At 36.2% G+C, this 19,930-nt stretch overlaps 1 protein-coding gene across 3 annotated transcripts in view; it reads right to left on the reverse strand.

Moving 5' to 3' along the window:
- The window catches only part of LOC112154304 (G1/S-specific cyclin-D2), a 67,636-nt gene that overhangs the window by 16,046 nt on the left and 31,660 nt on the right, over positions 1-19,930 (reverse strand). Inside the window, exons 2-4 of one of the 3 annotated variants that reach the window (XM_036210206.1) lie at positions 16,775-16,950; positions 6,873-6,945; positions 371-430 (exon numbers count right to left, since the gene is read on the reverse strand). In XM_036210206.1, coding sequence (XP_036066099.1) covers positions 371-403 — 33 coding nt within the window. In that variant the 5' untranslated portion in view covers positions 404-430; positions 6,873-6,945; positions 16,775-16,950. Of the gene's footprint in view, positions 1-370; positions 813-6,872; positions 6,946-16,774; positions 16,951-19,930 lie in introns of those variants that run through there. The other 2 variants (XM_036210207.1, XM_024285158.2) reach the window with 2 other exon arrangements.

The raw sequence follows: 19,930 nt of genomic DNA on the forward strand, positions 1-19,930 counted from the left end.
TGCTTGCCTAACCCACTGAGCATGAGGGGTTTTTAAAAATTAATAATAATTATTTAGAAGGCAAAATGAGCGTTTTTTGATCATGTAAATTAAGAAAAACGTCTAATTTATCCACAGAGCTAGCTAAAAAGCTAAATTATCCACGTTAGAGCTGTAAAGGAAGCTAAAATAGTTAGCTAGGTATTTCTTTGAAGCTCGGTTTTAGTCGCAGAGGAATTTCCGACTCCCCCACGTATTTGGTGAGTCATTCTCATTCAATTGTCAGCTTAAAAAATCTTGACAACACCAAAAAAAGTCAACTTTAAAGCTAGCTTGAGTGCAAATGAACACAAAAAAGATATAGGTTAGCCCTTTAATTGATATCACAAACCTCGTGCATCCAACCTGCAACCATTCGTCTCATATATGGGTGGATATCCTTCTGGACCCGCTGGAAATATGAACATTGGGGTAAAAAACTGTCCTCAATTGTTAATAAACTTTGCAAAACTCTCTCATCATAAAGGATGTTTGGGTCAGGCTGGGCTTTCACGACTATATCCGACTCCAAGCAATAAAGATCCATGACTCGGTTTCTTTCTTCTTCCCCACTTTTTTTCATGTCACTAAAAAAATTAAAGAAATAAATACTGTCACAGCCGTTTAGAAAGCGGACAGGAGGAGCAGAAGTCCCCAAGGCGAAGCATGAGGCTGAGACAACAGAGTTTGCTCCAGTGCAGCTGCGTGTCGGCTTGCGTCTTCCTCCAGGCTGCCTGAAAGCAGTCGCTGATCCCTTCAAAATAAAGGTTCACATCCGGTCTGAATGTTCAGCTTCTCCAAAATAAGCACAAATGTTAAAAGTTGAAAACACGTGTTTGTTTATAAATGTGTGCTTAATATTGTAAAAAAGGATACAATTTTTTTTATTTATGCTTTTAACTTGTAGAAAAATGTGTAAATAACAACAATATTTACATAAAGCCTGCTCTTAAGGTACATTTACAAAAAAAACGTATACTCAAGTTTCTTCTAAGTATACTTTTTTAAAACCGAAATTAAGATGGTATACTTTTAGTTTACTTTTTAGAGACTTATTGGAGATAAACTTTACAAATTCATAAATTTATGTTAAGTACACTTGAATTATCCAAGTAATTCTAATATAAAAGTGAAGTAGATTTGTTCTTGGAATATTTACAGTGTATTAAACATGTATTTTAATACACTAATCAGTACTTATAAACTTTGTAAACCAAAAGCAAAAATTAAAATCTACATACTTCAAACTGTACTTTCATTAACGTAGAGTTTACTGCCAGTAAACTAATACTATACTAGAAAAGTTACTTTAAGTATTCTTTTTTTAAAACTAAAAGTTGGCAAATTTAGTATACTTGTTAGTAAACTGACTGTATACTTTTTAAGCGTACGTGGTACACTTCGGGAAGTATAGTTTTTAAGCTTATGTATACTTTAAAACATAAACTTGACTTTTTTTGGTAAGGGTATTCATTGCTTTTACTAAATGTACCCTTTGTACATTCAAGTGTACTACAAGTATACTTAGTCTATGCTAAATATGAGACGGTATACTTGAAGTACATTTTTAAACTTTTATGCTTTAATTTTTATTCATTCGATAGGCTTACACTTCCTGTGTGTGCTACATGAATGGTCCATAGTATTAATATACTTAAGTTTACTTAATAAAATAAACTTCAACTGAACAAAAAGTATTCTATGTATACTATGTGTGTATTATAAACTTAAAATGTTCCTATTTAGTCTAAAGAAGTATTCAGCAAGAATACTACACTGCATGGTCTATATTTTACTATACTTACTGTTTACTTATACTCAAATATAGCCCAATTAGTAGAATAAATTTCAAGTGTACGACTTTAATACTAAAGCATCCGTAGCAAAAAGTACTCTATTAAAGTGTACCAAATGAATACTATGATAAAAGTAAGGCAGTAGACTTGAAGCTTACTACTTTTTACATACTTTTATACATACTATTTATTTTAAACTTAAATGTCCCAATTTAGTCTTTATTCACTTAGTATACTACACTATATGTACATGACCTATAGTATATCATAGGCTACTTGTAGCTTACTTATGCTAAAGTATTGTTAATAAAATAAACTTCAAGTGTACTACTTTTTGCTAAGGTATCCTAAACAAAAAGTAGTTTATTAAAGTGTACCGCATGAATAAAAAGCCAATATTAAAAGTTTACTTTTCATTTACTTTTGTAAATACTATTTACCTTAAAATTAAAATGTTGCAATTTAGCCTTAAGAAGTATTTAGTTAGTATACTACACTATATGTACATGATCTGTAGATTACTATATTTGTAGCTTATTTATACTCAAGTACACTTGATAAAATGAACTTCAAGTAAAGTGTGTATAATTAGTCTATACTAATAGCGTTGCAGTATCCTTAAAGTTTTATATATTATCTATATATTATATTATAATATATTTTGCAAACTTAAAATGTTCCAATTTAGTCTGAAGAAGTATTCAGTTAGTATTCTTCCTGCACTACATGTACATGATCTTTAGTATACTTATTATACTTATGCTTGTGTATAATCAATGAAATGAACTTTAAGTGTGGTACTTATTGCTTAAGGTACCCTTAGCAATAAGTAGTCTATTTAAGTGTACTACACGTGTTCTTAGTTTGTACTAAAGTGAAGGAGTATACTTGAAGTTTCCATTTATATACTATCTATTTAGGCTTTAGTAAACTTAAAATGCTTTAATTATGTCTGAAGAAGTATTCAGTTAGTATACTTCCTACAGACACATACATGAACTATAGTATCCTTGCTATACTTGTACTATCCTGTCAGGGGTCACAACAGCGAATCAGCTTTGACTGATCTGCACATTAGGTTTGGCGGAGTTTTACGTCAGATACTCTTCCTGACAAAAACCTGTATTTTATCCAGGCTGGGGACCTGCACAGGGAGACCCAGACTTGGGGTAGTTAGGCAGTAGAGTAAGATTTTTTTGCTAAACGTTGCTTGAAACCTCATCCACTCACATTTTGTTGACACCAGATTTTTCAATAAAAAAGCACTGAATTTGCAGATGACAGTAAATTCAACGTGTTATCTAAAAAAAAGAAAAAAATGTTCATGTTGGTAATGAAACTTTATCGATAATAAGGGAGAAAATCACGTTCAAATAGAGAAACAATCAACAAAGTTGTTGAATTATAGAGAAAAAATATGTTTTATACAACGAATTATGGATTATTTAGACTTCTATGAAAGGTTTGCAGAATAAATCAACAGTTGGAACTTTCTGCTGTAAAGTGCATAAATTTCCAGCTGTCTCAACATAGTTAAAACCTGCTGTAAATCCAGGTTCGGTCAGGAAAAAAAAGAGATGACATTTGATTTTTTTTTAAAGAAAATGTCAGAACAAAATGTTATTTAAACATCAGCTTTTTTGGCATGAAATTTGTGCTACATTAGTGATATTTATATATACAAGGTCAGTTTTTTTTACATCAAAATCTGTGAAAAAACTTGAAAATAAACAGAAGGAAATAACTGATATTACTAACAAATATAGACGGTTTTTACTAAGGACAGCTTTTAATTTTATTCAGTTTTAATTTGTATTTTGACTTTTAGTAAGCACTGTTTATACTAGATTTTACTTCCTCTCTGTGTTGGTTTAATTTGATGTTGTCTCATGATTTCTTTCTGTGAAAAGTGCTATAGAAATAATGATATTCTATTCTATTCTATTCTATTCTATTCTATTCTAGAGCTTGGATTTTCTTTTGTAATTTCTTCAGAGGAGGAATTGGTAATTTTGAAAATTCCTTAAAAAGTTAATTATTGATTATTTACCAATACAAATCAATAATAAAATTATCTTATTTTATTAATTTATTAGTAATATGTGACTTTACTTGAGATACCAACAGTTTTTGAAATCCAGCAAGTTGACATTTTTTAAATATTTGCACTGTTTTTCCGCCTTCACCAGTTGGAGGAAGCTGTGGTCCACAGGCAGAGTGGCCGACCTCTGATTGGTAGATCACAGGTTCAGTTCCCACCCTGCCTGCTCGTGTGTCCTTGGGCAAGACGCTGAACTCCTCATTGCTCCTGGTGGTTACAGGTTGGCACTTTGCATGGTGGTAGAGCTGCTATCAGTGTGTGAACGTGTGAGTGGGACTGTAAAGCATTTTGTTAACTTTGTTGTTTAAATAACCTATAGTCTCCAGAACAGACAATGCTAACAAAACCTTACCCCCGACCCCAAAAAAAATGAACAATAATAATAATCTAAAGATCAAAACTTATTTAAAAAAAGTAATTGCCACTATTATTCACCTGTATACACCTCTTACACCTGTAGTTCAGCTAGAGACACCATTCAGACTTAAAAATGTTCACCAACTACTGGGTTTTTAGGGTAATTTGGCATTTAGCTTTAATTTTAGCAACATGCTAGCTGTTTTTGACTAATTCAGACATTTTTACAGCTTTTAGGCCAATTTGGAGGTAAGCTAAAACTTTAGCATCATCCTAGCTGTTTTGGGCTAATTTAGACATTTTTCCAGTTTAGCTAACATTTTAGCATAATACTAGCTGTTTTTGACTAATTCAGACATTTTTACAGTTTTTAGGCAAATTTGGAGTTTAGCTAAAATTTTAGCATTATGCTAAGTATTTTCCATAGACTGGATATAAGAATATCTATTTTTACAGTCAATTGTGTTTTCTGTTAATTTAGACATGTTTCCAGTGTTTTGGCTAATTTGAAGTTTCACTAACATTTTAGCATTATGCAAGCTGTTTTAGCTAAATTAGACATTTAGAAATGTTTTTTGGCTAATTTTGAGTTTAGCTAATATTTGTGCATCATCCTAGCTTTTGGGGGGGCAAATTTAGACAGTTTTTTTCAGCTTTTTAGGCAAATTTTAGTTTAGCTAACATTTTTGCATTGTACTAAATATTTTCTGCTAATTTAGACATGTTTCCAGTTTTTTGGCTAATTTCTAGTTTAGCTAACATTTTAGTATTATGCTAGTTGTAAATGGCTAATTTAGACATATTTCCATTTAGTTAATATTTTAGCATAATGCTAGCTGTTTTGGCAAAGTTAGACATTTTTTCAGTTTTTTTAGGCAAATTTGGAGTTTAGCTAAAATGTTAGTATTATGCTACGTGTTTTCTGCTAATTTAGACATGTTTCCAGTTTTTTGGCTAATTTGGAGTTTAGCTAATATTTTTGCATCATCCTAGTCGTTTTGGGCTAATTTAAAAATTTTTCCAGTTTGGCTAATGTTTTAGCATAATGGTAGCTGTTTTGGCAAATTTAGACATTTTTTCAGTTTTTTTAGGCAAATTTGGAGTTTAGCTAAATGTTAGCATTATGCTACGCGTTTTTTGCTAATTTAGACATGTTTCCAGTTTTTTGGCTAATTTGGAGTTTCGCTAACATTTTAGCATTATGCTAAGTTTTAGACAATTTAGACATGCTTCCAGTTTTTTGGCTAATTTGGAGTTTAGCTAATATTTTTGCATCATCCTAGTCGTTTTGGGCTAATTTAAAAATGTTTCCAGTTTGGCTAACATTTTAGCATAATGGCAGCTGTTTTGGCAAATTTAGACATTTTTTCAGTTTTTTTAGGCAAATTTGGAGTTTAGCTAAAATGTTAGCATTATGCTACGTGTTTTCTGCTAATTTAGACATGTTTCCAGTTTTTTGGTTAATTTCTAGTTTAGCTAACATTTTAGCATTATGCTAGTTTTACATGGCTAATTTAGACATTTCAGTTCAGTTAATATTTTAGCAAGCATTCAGCTTCAGCCTTTTCCGTTATCAGCTCTGACATCTTCAGTGGCCACATTCAGCTTACAGCATCCACACTTGCATTATCGCAGGTAATGCTATATATCTAGTTGCCTTAGTATTTTTCCACTTGCTGTTATGAATATGTACTTTAAAAATGTGTTTTTCTTGTTTTCTTAATCCTATGAGAAAACTCAGATATGGTGTTTAGTACACATCAGGATAATACTAACATCCTCATGGATGTGGAAGACACTTTCCAGGGTAAACTTTTCCACAAAGGAAGTTCTTAGGACATGATGGGATGCATAAGGAGAGAATGTAAACCTGCAGAGACATCTAAAGGATTTGTTATTTTGTCCCTGTGAATGACAGGATCATAATGGAAGAGGAAGTCACTGAGTTTCAAGCTTCCTATCGTTTTTGATACCCGAAGGTCATTTTATTTCTGTGTTGAAAGAACTAACCGGTAATAAAGAAAAAAAAAAACGTGGCTTCTGAACTGTTTTGTTTTACTGCCAGAGGAAATGTTCAGTTTGCTTTAAGAAAAGTGTCTGAAGTGAGTCACTTCGGAAACTTCCTCTTTTCACTGCCGCCACCAAATAGCTGAATGAGATATGGGGTTTCATTGAGAAAAAAAAAAAAGAAGAGCACTGTGGAGCCATTGTGAGAGTAGACTGTGAAGTGAGAGTGGGAACTGTCTGAGGGAATGTCAAGGTTAGCAAGATTAGTTCTGCTTCAAAGGAAAGGGTGTATGTTTGAGAGGATTCATCTGAGAATTGAGATTTCATGTCTGGTTATCCAGTTATCTGTGCGCAAATCCCCGGTGCAAAGATTTGGTCAAATCGAAAGGTCCTAAGAAACTCTTGCCAGTCAAATAATCTGTACTTGAGGGAAATAGAGGTGATAGCTTGATAAAGCAGCCTTGTACTGTTACTGCTGGTTATGATTGTGCATTATGATAACACATGTCAGCCGCTATCAAACTCTGCGGGCTCCACAGAGGTAACAGAGAGTGCCCAAAGCCCTGGGAAAACGTGGAGGAGCGTGAAATCACCTTGATCCAAAGATTCCTGCTGCATACCAGTCCACTGAACCCACCAGAGGACAGGGGCCCGCAGACAGGCAGACTGCAACAGATCAAGAGGAAAAGACAAAGAAAAAAGGTGGAGGGTGATCGTCAAAATCTTTAATCCCAGAGTTTGGTTTCAAGCTCAGAAATCATCTTTTGCATTTCCTGTGCGAGATTAAGTCAGTCTCTCCATGAGGGAGGCCTCTCCCAGATATAAACAAAGGATTTACTCTTACATGCCACATCCAGAGCCAAGCTAGATTACAGGTTGCCCATGTGCTCTGAGTCAAGCTGGCTGTTTGGGTTTACTGACAGTAGAGAAGAGGATGCTATGGCTGGAATGCTGTGGTGTGAATAGTGGTGAACACTCCTCCCAGCACTGACTGATAGCTGGTGTTGCTCAGCCCGGAGCTGAGATAAAGCGGCTTCTGTTTGTCACATGTTTGCAGAGTATATGTGCTCTCACGTCCAAACGATTACGCCACACTGGAAGTAGGCCAAACACCCTCTTCCGAACATGAAAAGCAGGCGACATAAATGTTGACTTGCATATCCCTATACTCTTTCATGTGCTATTCTAGTCGGGTTATCGGCCGCGCGGGTCAGGCCTCTATCAGGAGTGTCGCACATCAAAGCTGTCTTATCTTTGTCGCTCTCTGCAGAGAGCGAGAAAGGACGCTCTTTCCAGGAGGACTCCAGTAAAGCATTTCGGAAAAATAACAGCTTGAATCTGCTCTTAAAGTCCCACCCTGATTTAAAAGCGTTCCCAGCATGATTATGCTGTTTTTAGCCAAAATTAAATAAAGCTTTTAAGGTCATAGTTTCTGCAGAGCTGCAGGGGTTCATTAATAGTTTCCCTATGAGTTGTGGGTGGGACTGTTGGTGTAGAGCAACCCCGCCCCCCTTTCCTGACTTGGAGTTTGAAGCAAGGAGCTTAATGCCCACTCAGTGAATTCTCTTAGGCTCTTTATATAACTGTGTTTTATCCTCCGCTCCCGATTCACAACAATTTGAATAAAGAAATACTCAAAAATTCTATTGAGCTGTTGAGGTGGAGCAACCCCGCCCCCCTTTCTCAACTAGGAAACTTATTGCCTGACCTGCAAATTTTCATAGGGTCTTTATCAAACTACATGCTATCATCAGCTCCTGATTCACAACAATTTGAATAAAGAAATACTCAGAAATTCAAGTAATAGCTTAAAAAAATACCACAAAAACCTGTTATAGTCCCACTCTGATAGTCTTTTGATCAATTTTAACAGCGCTCCTAGTGGTCTTTTAATTGTGATTATTCAGTTTTTTGTCAAAATCAATAAACCTGCGTCGTTTTCTGCAGGAGTTCATTCAAAATTTGACTCTAAGTTCGGATGACACGTCCCATCATCATTTTGTGTACACGTTAGCTTACAGCCCTCATAATCCCAAGCTAACATTAGCGGAGCAACAAAAACGGCGAGCAATGTCAGAGCCATTCAGCCTAACAGTTTTGAGCCTTTAAGTGGACAACAAGAAATCCACTCTCTTCTATGGAAGTTAAAACATAAAATACAGAGAATCTTGAACGTAAATAATGATCAATAAAAATACGTCATTTTTTGTCTATGTGTGGGCATAGAGTATTCTAGATTGTTGCTATAGCTATGTGTTTTTTTCTTAAAATAATAACATCATAATTAAAGTTTTCAAGTCGAGTACCTGCAGTACTTCTGTCATGGAGAAGTGGCGGTACTCTGAAAAGCTATTTCTAGAAGATTCGGTACAGTAATTCCCTTCCCCCCTTTTTGGCGGGGGTTGGGGACAAGAGACATCCGCGAATACAGAGAACCCCCTTCCCCCGCAGCAGAAGGACGTGTGTTTTAGCGGTCCATACTCTTCAAAAACACTTCTGATCATGCTTTGCAAAACATTTAATAAAGAACATTGGAGTATTGCTCAACATAAAGAGTTTTTTTTTTAAATTTCAGAACAAAAGACTGTACCGCAACGTACTTTATGATGCAGATTCTCTGCCTTAAAATCAGGAGCGCATGGTTTTCTCTATATCAAATAATAAACGCCTGCTTCAGATTATAATTATTTTAGTCAGTTATCTTTCATATCAGACATTTTTTCGGCAGCTTCTGAGTCAGCTGATGCCATTTCTCCATGCAGGGGAGAGAGGAGGGAGGTAGCTCCTCCTCTGCACTCGGGGGCCGGATCTGGCCCATGGGGTAATTATATCCGGCCTTCCACATCATTTTATACTACTATAATAAACGCCCCAATGTTATTGAACATATTGAAGCAACTATCTTTGTAAATAATATATTATTATGGAGAGTAAAATATTGAAAGCTATTTAAGGTTTAAGTTGATTTATTCTGGAATAATATTTCTCTGTTTTTACTCATATATATGTCAAAAAAGTTACATTTTAAAAGTTTTAGCTATTTAGTTTTTTATGAATTCAATAAATGTTTATCCTGTTGGGCTTACATGGATCTAATCGTCTACTAATTGGAACCTTGTAGCTCACTGACTATAGCACTGACGTCACCGCTTCAGGGGTTTTCAATGATATTTTTTCTTCTGATTTACAAAAAAAATACTCAGAAATGCAACTTTGAGCTAAAAATTCTCTAAATACATCCTCAATCATGATAAAACATGCTACTAGAAAATGTAAAAAAATGGATGCGTAAATCATATGTATGTAATCAACCAATCGATTTATCTTCCAACCAAATAGATCTATCTGAGTAAATTTGTTAATTTAATTGAATCTAATCAATCTATAGCATTATAAAATCATAGCCGATCTTGTAAAACACCATTAGGATTGAGTCATAGGAGATTTATTTTACTATAACTTAAAAATCACAGCAAATATCAAAAATTATCAGCCATTATTACATTCCAACATGTGGAAACTCTTGAATTTAGCAGATACATGTAACCATACAGTGTGGTATAATGTTCTAATAACGTTTATAACAACAGTGGGATGAACTTTAAGAAACTAAAATGTGAAGGCTGAAGATTTTAGGTCGAATCGATTAAAATAAGCCCATATCCACTATGAATCGTATCAGCAACCACTAATTATGATATGAACTGAATGGGTATAAGGAATCGTTACACCCCCTAGTAAATCACGCTTCCATAATCCTCGAGAAACTCTCGCCATCAATCCATCAGATGCGATTGAAATGCTGGAGCTAATTTTCTCTCAACTCTGCTGCCAGCAAATTAGAAAACAAATGGAGCGTCATTAAATCAGCACAGGAAGAGGAGGGTGTTTCCCCCACTGTGTCTTTGGAATGTTTTGGCCAAACTGAAAGCCAACATTCAGACTCAAATGCCAACATTTGAGAAGACAATGACGAGACAGATAGCGACATCCGGACCTGGTTTGGGACGTGAGCACAAGGGGGTTTCTATTCATCACTTTGGCCCTCGGTCACTGCTGAACCCCCCCACCCCTTCTCTATTATATCTATATAGAAGCCTGACGTCCGGCAGCTTGCATCCCTCACTCCGAGCTGAGCCTCTGAAAACATTACCCCATTCTCCGGCATGAACTTAGAAGAAACAGCAGACAGAAAAGGGGAAGGGAAGAGGGCGCTTTCTAACAAAAGAGGGTCTATAAGGTGCCAGAACAAGAGGCTCATACTTGTGCTCCATCACAGAATATTTTAAGGGGGCTGTCATAATTTCATGCTCTGTGGAAGAAAGCTAGATGTAAGCGCCACTATCAGTTTCATATTGAATCTATTAGTTCCAGTGCATAACATAATACTCGGATCTATTTTCAGCAATGTAGAAATTATTGCCAACATTTTTTTTTTTTAATGAACAGCCATCCCAGTTTTGCTAAAACTCTACTGAAAATGATGCTAATAGCAATGTAGCAGCTGATTTAAGACAGTTTAAGGTTCCACTTTGATACAATTAGTTTTTGCCTCTCAGTTGTGGGTGGAACACAGAGAAATGCCGCCCCTCTTCCCATCATCAATCTGTTCTTCTCTCTAGCTCTTCTGCTAGCTTACAACCCCAATCTAGCATTAGCGATACAACAAAATTGGTTATCTAGTAGCGATGCATCAGAATGGAGCAGAGCAGGGAGCTTGGGGATTGCAATAACTTCTACATCACAAATACAAGATTTTTCCAATCATATTTTTACCTCTGCTCCTGATTCACAATAATTTGGATAAAGAAATACTCAGAAATGCAATTTTAAGATGAATTTTCTTTATATATATCTCCTCCATCCTCAGAAAATCCCACAAGAACATGTTAAAACACAGTTTTTATCAGAGTGGATCTTAAAAAGCAAAATAAGCTTAAGAGAAAACTCCTGATTAACTAAGTACATTTAAAAAAGACAGAGTATAAAAATAAAAAGTTGGAAAATTTAGTAGTTTTCCAACAAATAATGCTTTTCCTGAAACATATTTCTACTCAATTTGGGGTCCCTTAATACAGAACATTTTTTATTCCTTATTCTAAGGCAGTTCGACTGGAAGGCCAGACCATTTGATATCCAGAAATTACATCTTAGACTCTTCAGTCATTGGTTAGTATGTTCATTGTTAGATTAAATGAGATTTACAGACCAAACAACCATCATCTCTGCTGATAAAAATGGTGGCATGCAAAGTTGCATTCGAAAAAGGCAAAAACATCCAGAAAGCTTATTAAAAAAAACATCCAGAGAGCTCATTTGGGGTTGGGGTTGTGAGGGGCTGTAAGCTAGTGGGAGAGCATGTAACAAAGGAATGATGGGATATCACATGAGGGTTACTTCAGGGCCAGCAGTCAACAACTCAGAGGCAAATTTCTGATGAACTCATGCCAGTCTGCAGAAACTATGTCAGAGTAAACGACACAGATTTTTAACGTTTTGTCTAAAAATAGCAAAATCATAACAGAAAAACCACTGGGGATGCTTATACAATACACAAAAAATATATAGTTAAAGAGTTATGTTTGACCATTTTTTTAGATTAGGCAACAAACAAATCACAGCAAAAAATGCAGAAACTATGACTATTTTTAATTTTTACGATACATTTTTTGTTCTAGTTAAAACAATAAGCAGAACAAGGGCATTTGATGCAAAATGTTTTTACTTTTCATTTACTGAGGTTATACCAGAATAAAAAGTTGTTCTGGTTTTTAAATTGCAAATTGAAACTTTTTCAATTTTTTAACATTCAAGGGTAATTTGAATAGCTTTACCATAGTAAATGTGATAGCAGTGGAGTCGCACATTTGAATTAGATTGTTAGTTTGGTCAATTAATACTAATATTTACATTCATTATCATTAAACGTATATATTTAAATGTTTTTTATTTAACTTTAATTAATTTTCTCCCCTAATTTATATATAGAGCATTACCTGTGATGATGCTAGTGTGAATGTTGTAAGCTGGATTTGGCTGCTGAAGATGTTAGTGCTGATAGCTGAAGATCCTGAAATTGATAGCTAAAAACGCTAAAGTTGATAGCTGAAATCATTGAAGCTAATAGCTGAAAACGCTGAAGCTGATAGCCAACTAAAATATTAGCTAAATGCCAAATTAGCCTAAAAAAACATGAAAAAACATAGGTTAGCCAAAACAGCTAGCATGTAGCTGAAAAAAATAGCTAAACTTCAAAATAGCCTAAAAACTGAAAAAAGCCTAAATTAGCCAAAACAGGTACCGTGTAAATATTATCCTAACTCCAAAACAGCCCAAAAAACAAACAAAAAAAGCCTAAATTACCTAAAACCGCTAGCACGTGGCTGAAATATTAGCTAAGCTCCAAAACAGTCTAAAAAACGAAAATAAAAAAGCCGAAATTAGTGGAAACAGGTAACATGTAGCTAAAATATTAGCTAAACTCCAAAATAGCTTAAAACCCGAAAAAAGCCAAAATTAGCCAAAATAGCTAGCAAGTAACTGAAATATTAGCTAAACTCAGAAAAAAGCTTAAAAACTGAAAAAAGCCTAAATTAGCCATAACAGCTAGGATGTAGCTGAAATATTAGCTAAACTTAATGCTAAAATACTACAAAAAGCTAGCAGAATGTGAATTATTTAAACTTTAAAATAATTTTATTTTAACATAATTATGAATAATAAAAAGCCAGGAATATTATTTCAAAATAAATCAACTTAAACCCTAAAAAACTTCCAATATTTTACTCTCCCTAAAAATATAATTTGTCAAAATTATACAAGTTAAAAATAAGCACAAGATAACATCTGGCTATTAATAACAATAAAATAAAATGACCTCGTGGCCGGATCTGGCCCCCGGGCCTTGACTTTGACACATGTGATCCAATCCTTAAGAAACAGGTTTTTAATGTGTAGGGTGGACAAAAGGCATTCTACAATAGAAAGCTTGAATAAATGTTTAAGCTGCATGTAAAAAAGGTTGGATATTAAGTGGGTGAGGTCAGATCCTCCTAAGTTCAAAGTCAAACATCTAAACGGAATAACTTGGATATCTGGAAAGGAGGAGATGTGCGTATTTCCTGTGTCCTTGCTGAAAAAAACAACAGCGCAAGTATGCAAAGTGATGTCAGCGTTCAGCCTATAAGAGAGCAGCCGGTTTCTGCCAAAGAGAGACTGATGTTCTTCTGTGTGCATACATTTAGATTCCTGTTGCATAACTCTGCTGAGGGAGCCGCTTGTTCTCTTCCAAGAGTCGACTCTGAAGTTCCCCAACTTTCCGACCCGTTTGCCTCACGACAAGCAGATGTCTCAGGGCGGCGTGGAAGACGAAGAGGGAGGACCGCCTGTCACAAGTGAACAAGTGTGTGTGGTCAGAGATTAGGGAAGGAAGGACACTAACACACAAAAAAGGGGAAAAAAATTCCAGCTGAGGAGCTCTGGTGGCAGCTGTAGCTCGGCGGAGTGCAAAGGATGCTGGACAACTGGAGTGATCACACTGGGTGTGTCCTGGCATTGGCCAGCTTCCTCTGTGCAATCTTAAATGAGAAGAGTGACAATTCATCAGAGACAGGATGTCCAATAGGAAGACAGATCCCAGCGGTTGATAGAGAGCCGTGCAGCTGGCCACCGAATGACCTTGGATCAAACAAAGTTTTGTTTTTCTTTGTGTTGCCCTCTTTCAAAAACTCCCCACTGAAAAATGAGGTATTGAAGAGCTGCAGAGGCAGTTTCCAGTAAGCTAATTTTAAGCCTCACAGCTCCACAAATAACGCTGCTTTCTTCGCCCATTCACTTCCCTTCAACGCAGCAACTTTTCCACTCTCACAAACTTAGATTTCCCTCCTGAGAAAGAGGAGGAAATGGAGAGGCCTCACAATGTGGAGGAAAGCCCTTTGAAAGTGGTGATATGTTCCTTATAAACAGGGAGCAGGGAGTGATTCAGGGGCAGACTGCTGTGGTCTGGACCGTCTGGGGGCTGCCTGGTGTTTTCCTGTGTGTGATGCATGCTAACGCTGGGCCCCCTTGACTTTGACAGTGGCATAAAGAGGCCTCTGTAAGGCGGCCTCAGATCCAGTCTTTACTCACCTCATTGACCTCAGTTAGGAGAGAAACTTATAAGATTTCTTTTAAAGTCTATTTTAAAAGCGTTCCCAGTGGTCTGTTTTTTGGGAAAATCTAGCTGTTGTTTTCTAGGACATAGTTTATCCAGAGTTCATTAGAAATCTGCGTGTTAGCCTGCCCTAATTTCCCATCATCCTTATGTTTACTGAACATTAGCGGTGCAACAAAAAAAGCTAGCAATATCAGCTGTGTATTTTCCAGCCAAATGTCGACTCGGATGAGCAAAACGAAGACGTATATGGATATATTTGTCAACAAGTGAGAATTTATCGGGAATTTTAAGCTTAATTATCCTAATATGCGTCCTCAATGAAAAAAAAAATGCTACAAGAACATGTTAAAAACACCAATAACATGATTTTCATTAGAGTGGGACTTTAATATATTTTTAAAGTGTATTTAAAGCAATTGGAGGACACCGAAAAATATGGTAGGTATAGCCATTTATGTAGGTAGGAAACATTCTTTCTGCTATTTGCAGAGATTTTGGCTAAATATGGAAATATTCCCTCCCCCTATGGCTTCTCCCTTCTCTCTACATTTAGGCGCAATCCAAATTCTTCTCCTCCCCCTATGGCTTCTCTGTACCCCTACATTTAGGCCCAATCCGAATTCTTCTCCTTTCCCTGTGGCTTTTCCCTACCCCTACATTAAGGCCCAATCCAAATTCTTCCCCTAGCCCTGCGGCTTTTCCATACACCTACATTTAGGCGCAATCCAAATTCTTCTCCTCCCCCTATGGCTTCTCTGTACCCCTACATTTAGGCCCAATCCGAATTCTTCTCCTCTCCCTACGGCTTCTCCCTACACCTACATTTAGGCCCAATCCGAATTCTTCTCCTCCCACAATGGTTTCTCCCTACCCCTACATTTAGGCCCAATCCGAATTCTTCTCCTCCCTCTACGGCTTCTCCCTACCCCTACATTTAGGCCCAATCTGAATTGTTCCCCTCCCCCTATGGCAGGGGTGTCAAATTCACAAGGGGCCAAAATCTAAAAATACATGTTAAGTCACGGGCCAAAGAAAATTAACATTTATTGAACACAGAAAAACTACTTCTTTTTAAAACTTTAAAATTGTAACTTTTTACCATAATTATCTATAAAAAAATCCATTAATAATATTATTTCAGAAAAAAACAACTTAAATCCTAAATAACTTTCAATATTCTACCCTCCATAAAAATATGTATTTTGTCAAAATTATACAAGATACAAATATGCTCAAAATAACATCGGGCCATTAATAACAAGAAAATAAAATTATCTGCAGGCCAGATTCGGCCCCCGGGATTTGACTTGTGCCCTACGGCTTCTCCCTACTCCTACATTTACCCCCCAAACGGAGAGATATGGAAAAATAATGGCTGTAACCAAATACCTTCCCTACTCTCTAAATAGTACATCCACCATTTTCTCGTGCAGTCCGAATCTACAATTCCAAAATCGAGTGCACCAAAATATCATAAATAAAAATAGTCAAGATTAGGGTGGGAACTCAGACATAGCCCATGTTTTCGAATTTGGACGTCACTTCCACTTGATGACATCATCAATAGGCGCCGGTCAGCTAGCATTAGCGTAGAGTTGCTAACACACAGAAATACATAACAAAAGGTTTTATAACTTTAAACAAAAAGTCATTACTTACATTTAAATGAAAACTTCTGTGCTTCAGAGTACACCGATGTGAAGAAATGTGTTTCTCTACCCTTGTGGTGGAGGGCTCTGCATCCCTCCGCGGCGAGGGTTAGCCCTTAAAAAACTATTTCGGACACCCCTACCCCTTTAAATGCCCCTACAATTGGAGGGGTAGGGGATGAATTTGGATTCGGCCGAAGGCCTTACAACCTAAAGACCCACTCTGATAAAAATTGTGCTTTTGGTGTTTTTATGACGAAATTAATGAAAATTAAGCTCAAAATTGCAATACTGAGTATTTCTTAGTTCAAAAGGTTGTGAATCAAAAGCAGAAGAATTAATGCAGTTTGAAAAAGAGCTCATTTGTAATAATCGGAGCTGGTCTTTAAAGTATTTCGGCCGACTTTGGCCGAGCAGAGACATTTATCCAGTTCTGCACAAAGAAAGAAGTGTGTGCAATGCAGAAAGCAAAGCTTGTTTAGTCCCTACGATTTCAAAAGGACCGCTTCAATTTCAACCACAGAACAATTGTTTGGCCCTCCTCGAGCCGGCATTCAGCTCACCGCAGCTGTTTGCAGAGCAAATACAACAAATAAACTCTGTTGAAATCCAACATTTCCGCTTGCACACTGTGTAATCTGGCATTCCGGAGGAATCAAGAATAAAAGAAAGAAGACAAACAGTGGCATACCATGCCTATCTGCAGGAAATGCCACGATATGACTTAGCATGGTGATGGTGTGGTCAGGGGTGGATGACAGCATTTTTGTGTTGCGGTCCCCCGATGGCCGGCTGAGCTTTGATCATGGAGTGGGTGGTGGGTCCGGTGGTGGGTCCAGCGGAGGTCCAGCGGAGCTCAGAGCCAACCTGTTTGATTGCATCCAGACCATTATCAAGGGTTTGCATCCTTCTGGGTGTTCCTGTCTGTTATCATGCCAGGCCATTTAACATGACTACATAGTTCAAACAAACCTGATCACCCACACAACTTTTACGGAATTTCATAATTTTTCTAAATCTAGAAAATTGGAACAACAAGTATTTATATCTTTCTCTTTAAAACCAGATGGTCCAAATTTTTGGTTCCTTGTGTTTGGATCTGCAATGAAGTATAAAGGAGTGAGCAGTTCGCTTAATTATTCTGTATTAAAATCCCAGTCCAATCATATTTTTTAACTACTTTCAAAAGGTTACCAGTGTTTTTATTAATTATTTTGACCATTTTCAGCCAAAATAATATTTAAAAAAAGTTGTTTTCTAGAACATAGTTCCTGTAGAGCAGCAGTTCATCAGAAATTTATATCTGAGTTGTGGGCGGGACTGTTGGCACGGAGTAACCCCACCCCTTTCTCCTCCCCTTTGCTAAGAGCTTGGAGGAGGACCTTTTTTAAACTGCATTTATTTGTTTGCTTTTGATTTATAGTAATAATATGAATAAAGAAATATTCAGAAGTCCAATTTTAAGCCTAATTTCTTTAGATATGTACAAGAACATGTTAAAAATACCAAAAATGTGATTTTTATCAGACCGGATCTTTAAGCTCGATAGCTAAAAAAGCAGAATTTTTAAGTTAAAATTAAGTTAAGCTAATTTTTTTTAACTTTCTGTTATATTTCAAGACCCCATCGAAAAAAAATTCGTTTTTAACATGTTTTTGTTGCATTTTCCTAATAATGGAGGACATAAATGAAGAAATTTAAGCTTAAAATTGCATTTCTGAGTATTTTTTATTCAATTTGTTGTAAATCAGGAGCAGATGAAAAAATGCTTTTTATAAAAGCTTGTGTTCATGACACAGAAGCTAGGAGGGCGGGTCATAACCTCCATGCTTCGCTCCGTTCCAATACATCTTTTCAGGCAATTAGATCCAAGTATGTCTTTTTCCTCGTATGGGTTGGAATCTGGCTCAAAACTGTACGCCTGGATAGCTCCGATATTGCTTGGCATTTTTGTTGCACCTCTAATGTTAGATTCTAAGAATGTGTAAACAGATAGATGTTAGGAAGGAAGGAAGGATTACTACCATTGACATGAATAGAGATGGACAAAACATGCATGTTACCTTGGATTCTGTCAATTTTGTGATTTATTCAGTGTGCTCTGAACCCTGATCTTGTTTGTTTTCTCTTTTACCATTTAATGTTCTTTTTTTTACTGGCCCTCTTGTTCATTTTTTTTTCATTTCTTTATTTTTATGTATGTATCTTAAGTTTTTGTTGATAAAGATTATTTAAAAAAAAAAAAAAAGTGGATTCGGTCACCATTTTTACGCAGTACGGATATCGTCATTTTGGGACCAAACGACATTAACAAGCAGTGATTGGCTGAGAATGTGTCAATCAGAGCCAGCGGGCACCACATGCTCTTATTGAGGCATCTGATTGGCTAGTTTATAACTTGAATAACTAGCGATAAAGACAAGAAAATAAAATAAAATAAGGTTAAGAAAATTATCAAGAACATGTTAAAAAGAGACGCCAGAGCAAAAGTGGTTATTCTGACAAACAGAATGACCGAGCAATAGCTCAGTTCTCTATTCAAAATGTCTATGGTTACTATGGTTACTACTGTCCCGCCCACAACAGAGTCAAATTACACATTTTTAGATATTGGCTAAAAGCGCCATAATTATAATTAAAAGACCAGTGGGAACACTTTGAAAAATATCAAAGGATGATTAGAGCGTGAGGGAAATAGTTTGGCTAACTTAAGCTAGCAGCAGACATGCTAACGTGTTCAAATCCTCTGGAGTTTCCACCACTGCCATTTGAGCTCCAGACAAATACTCATAAATGCTGAACCTTTTTTTCTCACGGGGCCACCACCCCCCATTCACCTACAAACATCTGGCACTTGTCTTCAAAGAAAAAAAAAGAAGGGAAGGGAACTCAGTCCAGGCTCAAATAGCTCTGCAGCCATCTAACGTAATCACAGCTTCAGCTATGATTAGCTGTGATAGAAACATATTTTACCAAGCGGGCAGCGAAAATGAGCCCTCTCCCCAATTTGGGTTCAAATTGTACACATGTGGAGCCTTTGAAAAAAAAAAAAAAAAGACGATCTCACTTACAAAAAAAGAAAAATAATCCATTTTGAAAGTGAGGACAACGTGCAACAGTCTGATTTCACTTTAGTTAAAGCAAAATTCATTTTTGACAAAGAAGGGAAAGTTATGAGCTGCTATTGGAGCGATATAAAAGCATTTTATTATTGAAGATTAACTATAGGATGTCAGAAGAAGTGTATAGCTGCTAGTTTTATCCTTTTTTTTTTTTCTTAAAATTTTGATCAAATTTGCCTCCAAAGATAAAATAGAGAAAAAGAGAGTTTGAAAAAGAGTTTGATGTTCACTCTTAGTTTCTTTAAAGACCCACTTTTAATTATGATTATGCAGTTTTCAGCACAAATTTAATAACGAGTGTCACTTTTTTGGACATAGTTTCTGCAGAGTGCCAAGAGTTCCTTAGAAATTCACTTCTGAGTTTTGGGCAGGACTGTTGGAACAGAACTAAGCCCCACCCCCTTCCCCTCCTCGTTGCAGAGAGCTTTCTGTTTACACTCTCTATTTACTTCCCCTCTTATCCTCAACCTGGGATTACTGGAGCAACACAAATGGAGAATAATATTGGAGTTATCTGGATGTAAAGTTTTGATCCACAAGGAACACAAACGCATTATAGAGCTGTTTTATAATATTTTGTTTTTCTATGTTTTATATATATAAAAAAATCATTCTCTGAGCTGCTGTCTGGCCCCAAACTTAACAGCTCTGATATTGCTTAATTTTTTTTTTTTGCTAATATCGGCTTTCGCTGGTGAGGTGCTATAAGTTTGCAGGTGAGTAAA

The sequence above is a fragment of the Oryzias melastigma genome, linkage group LG23 (genome assembly GCF_002922805.2).
Source record: "Oryzias melastigma strain HK-1 linkage group LG23, ASM292280v2, whole genome shotgun sequence".
In the NCBI taxonomy this organism is placed as follows: domain Eukaryota; kingdom Metazoa; phylum Chordata; class Actinopteri; order Beloniformes; family Adrianichthyidae; genus Oryzias; species Oryzias melastigma.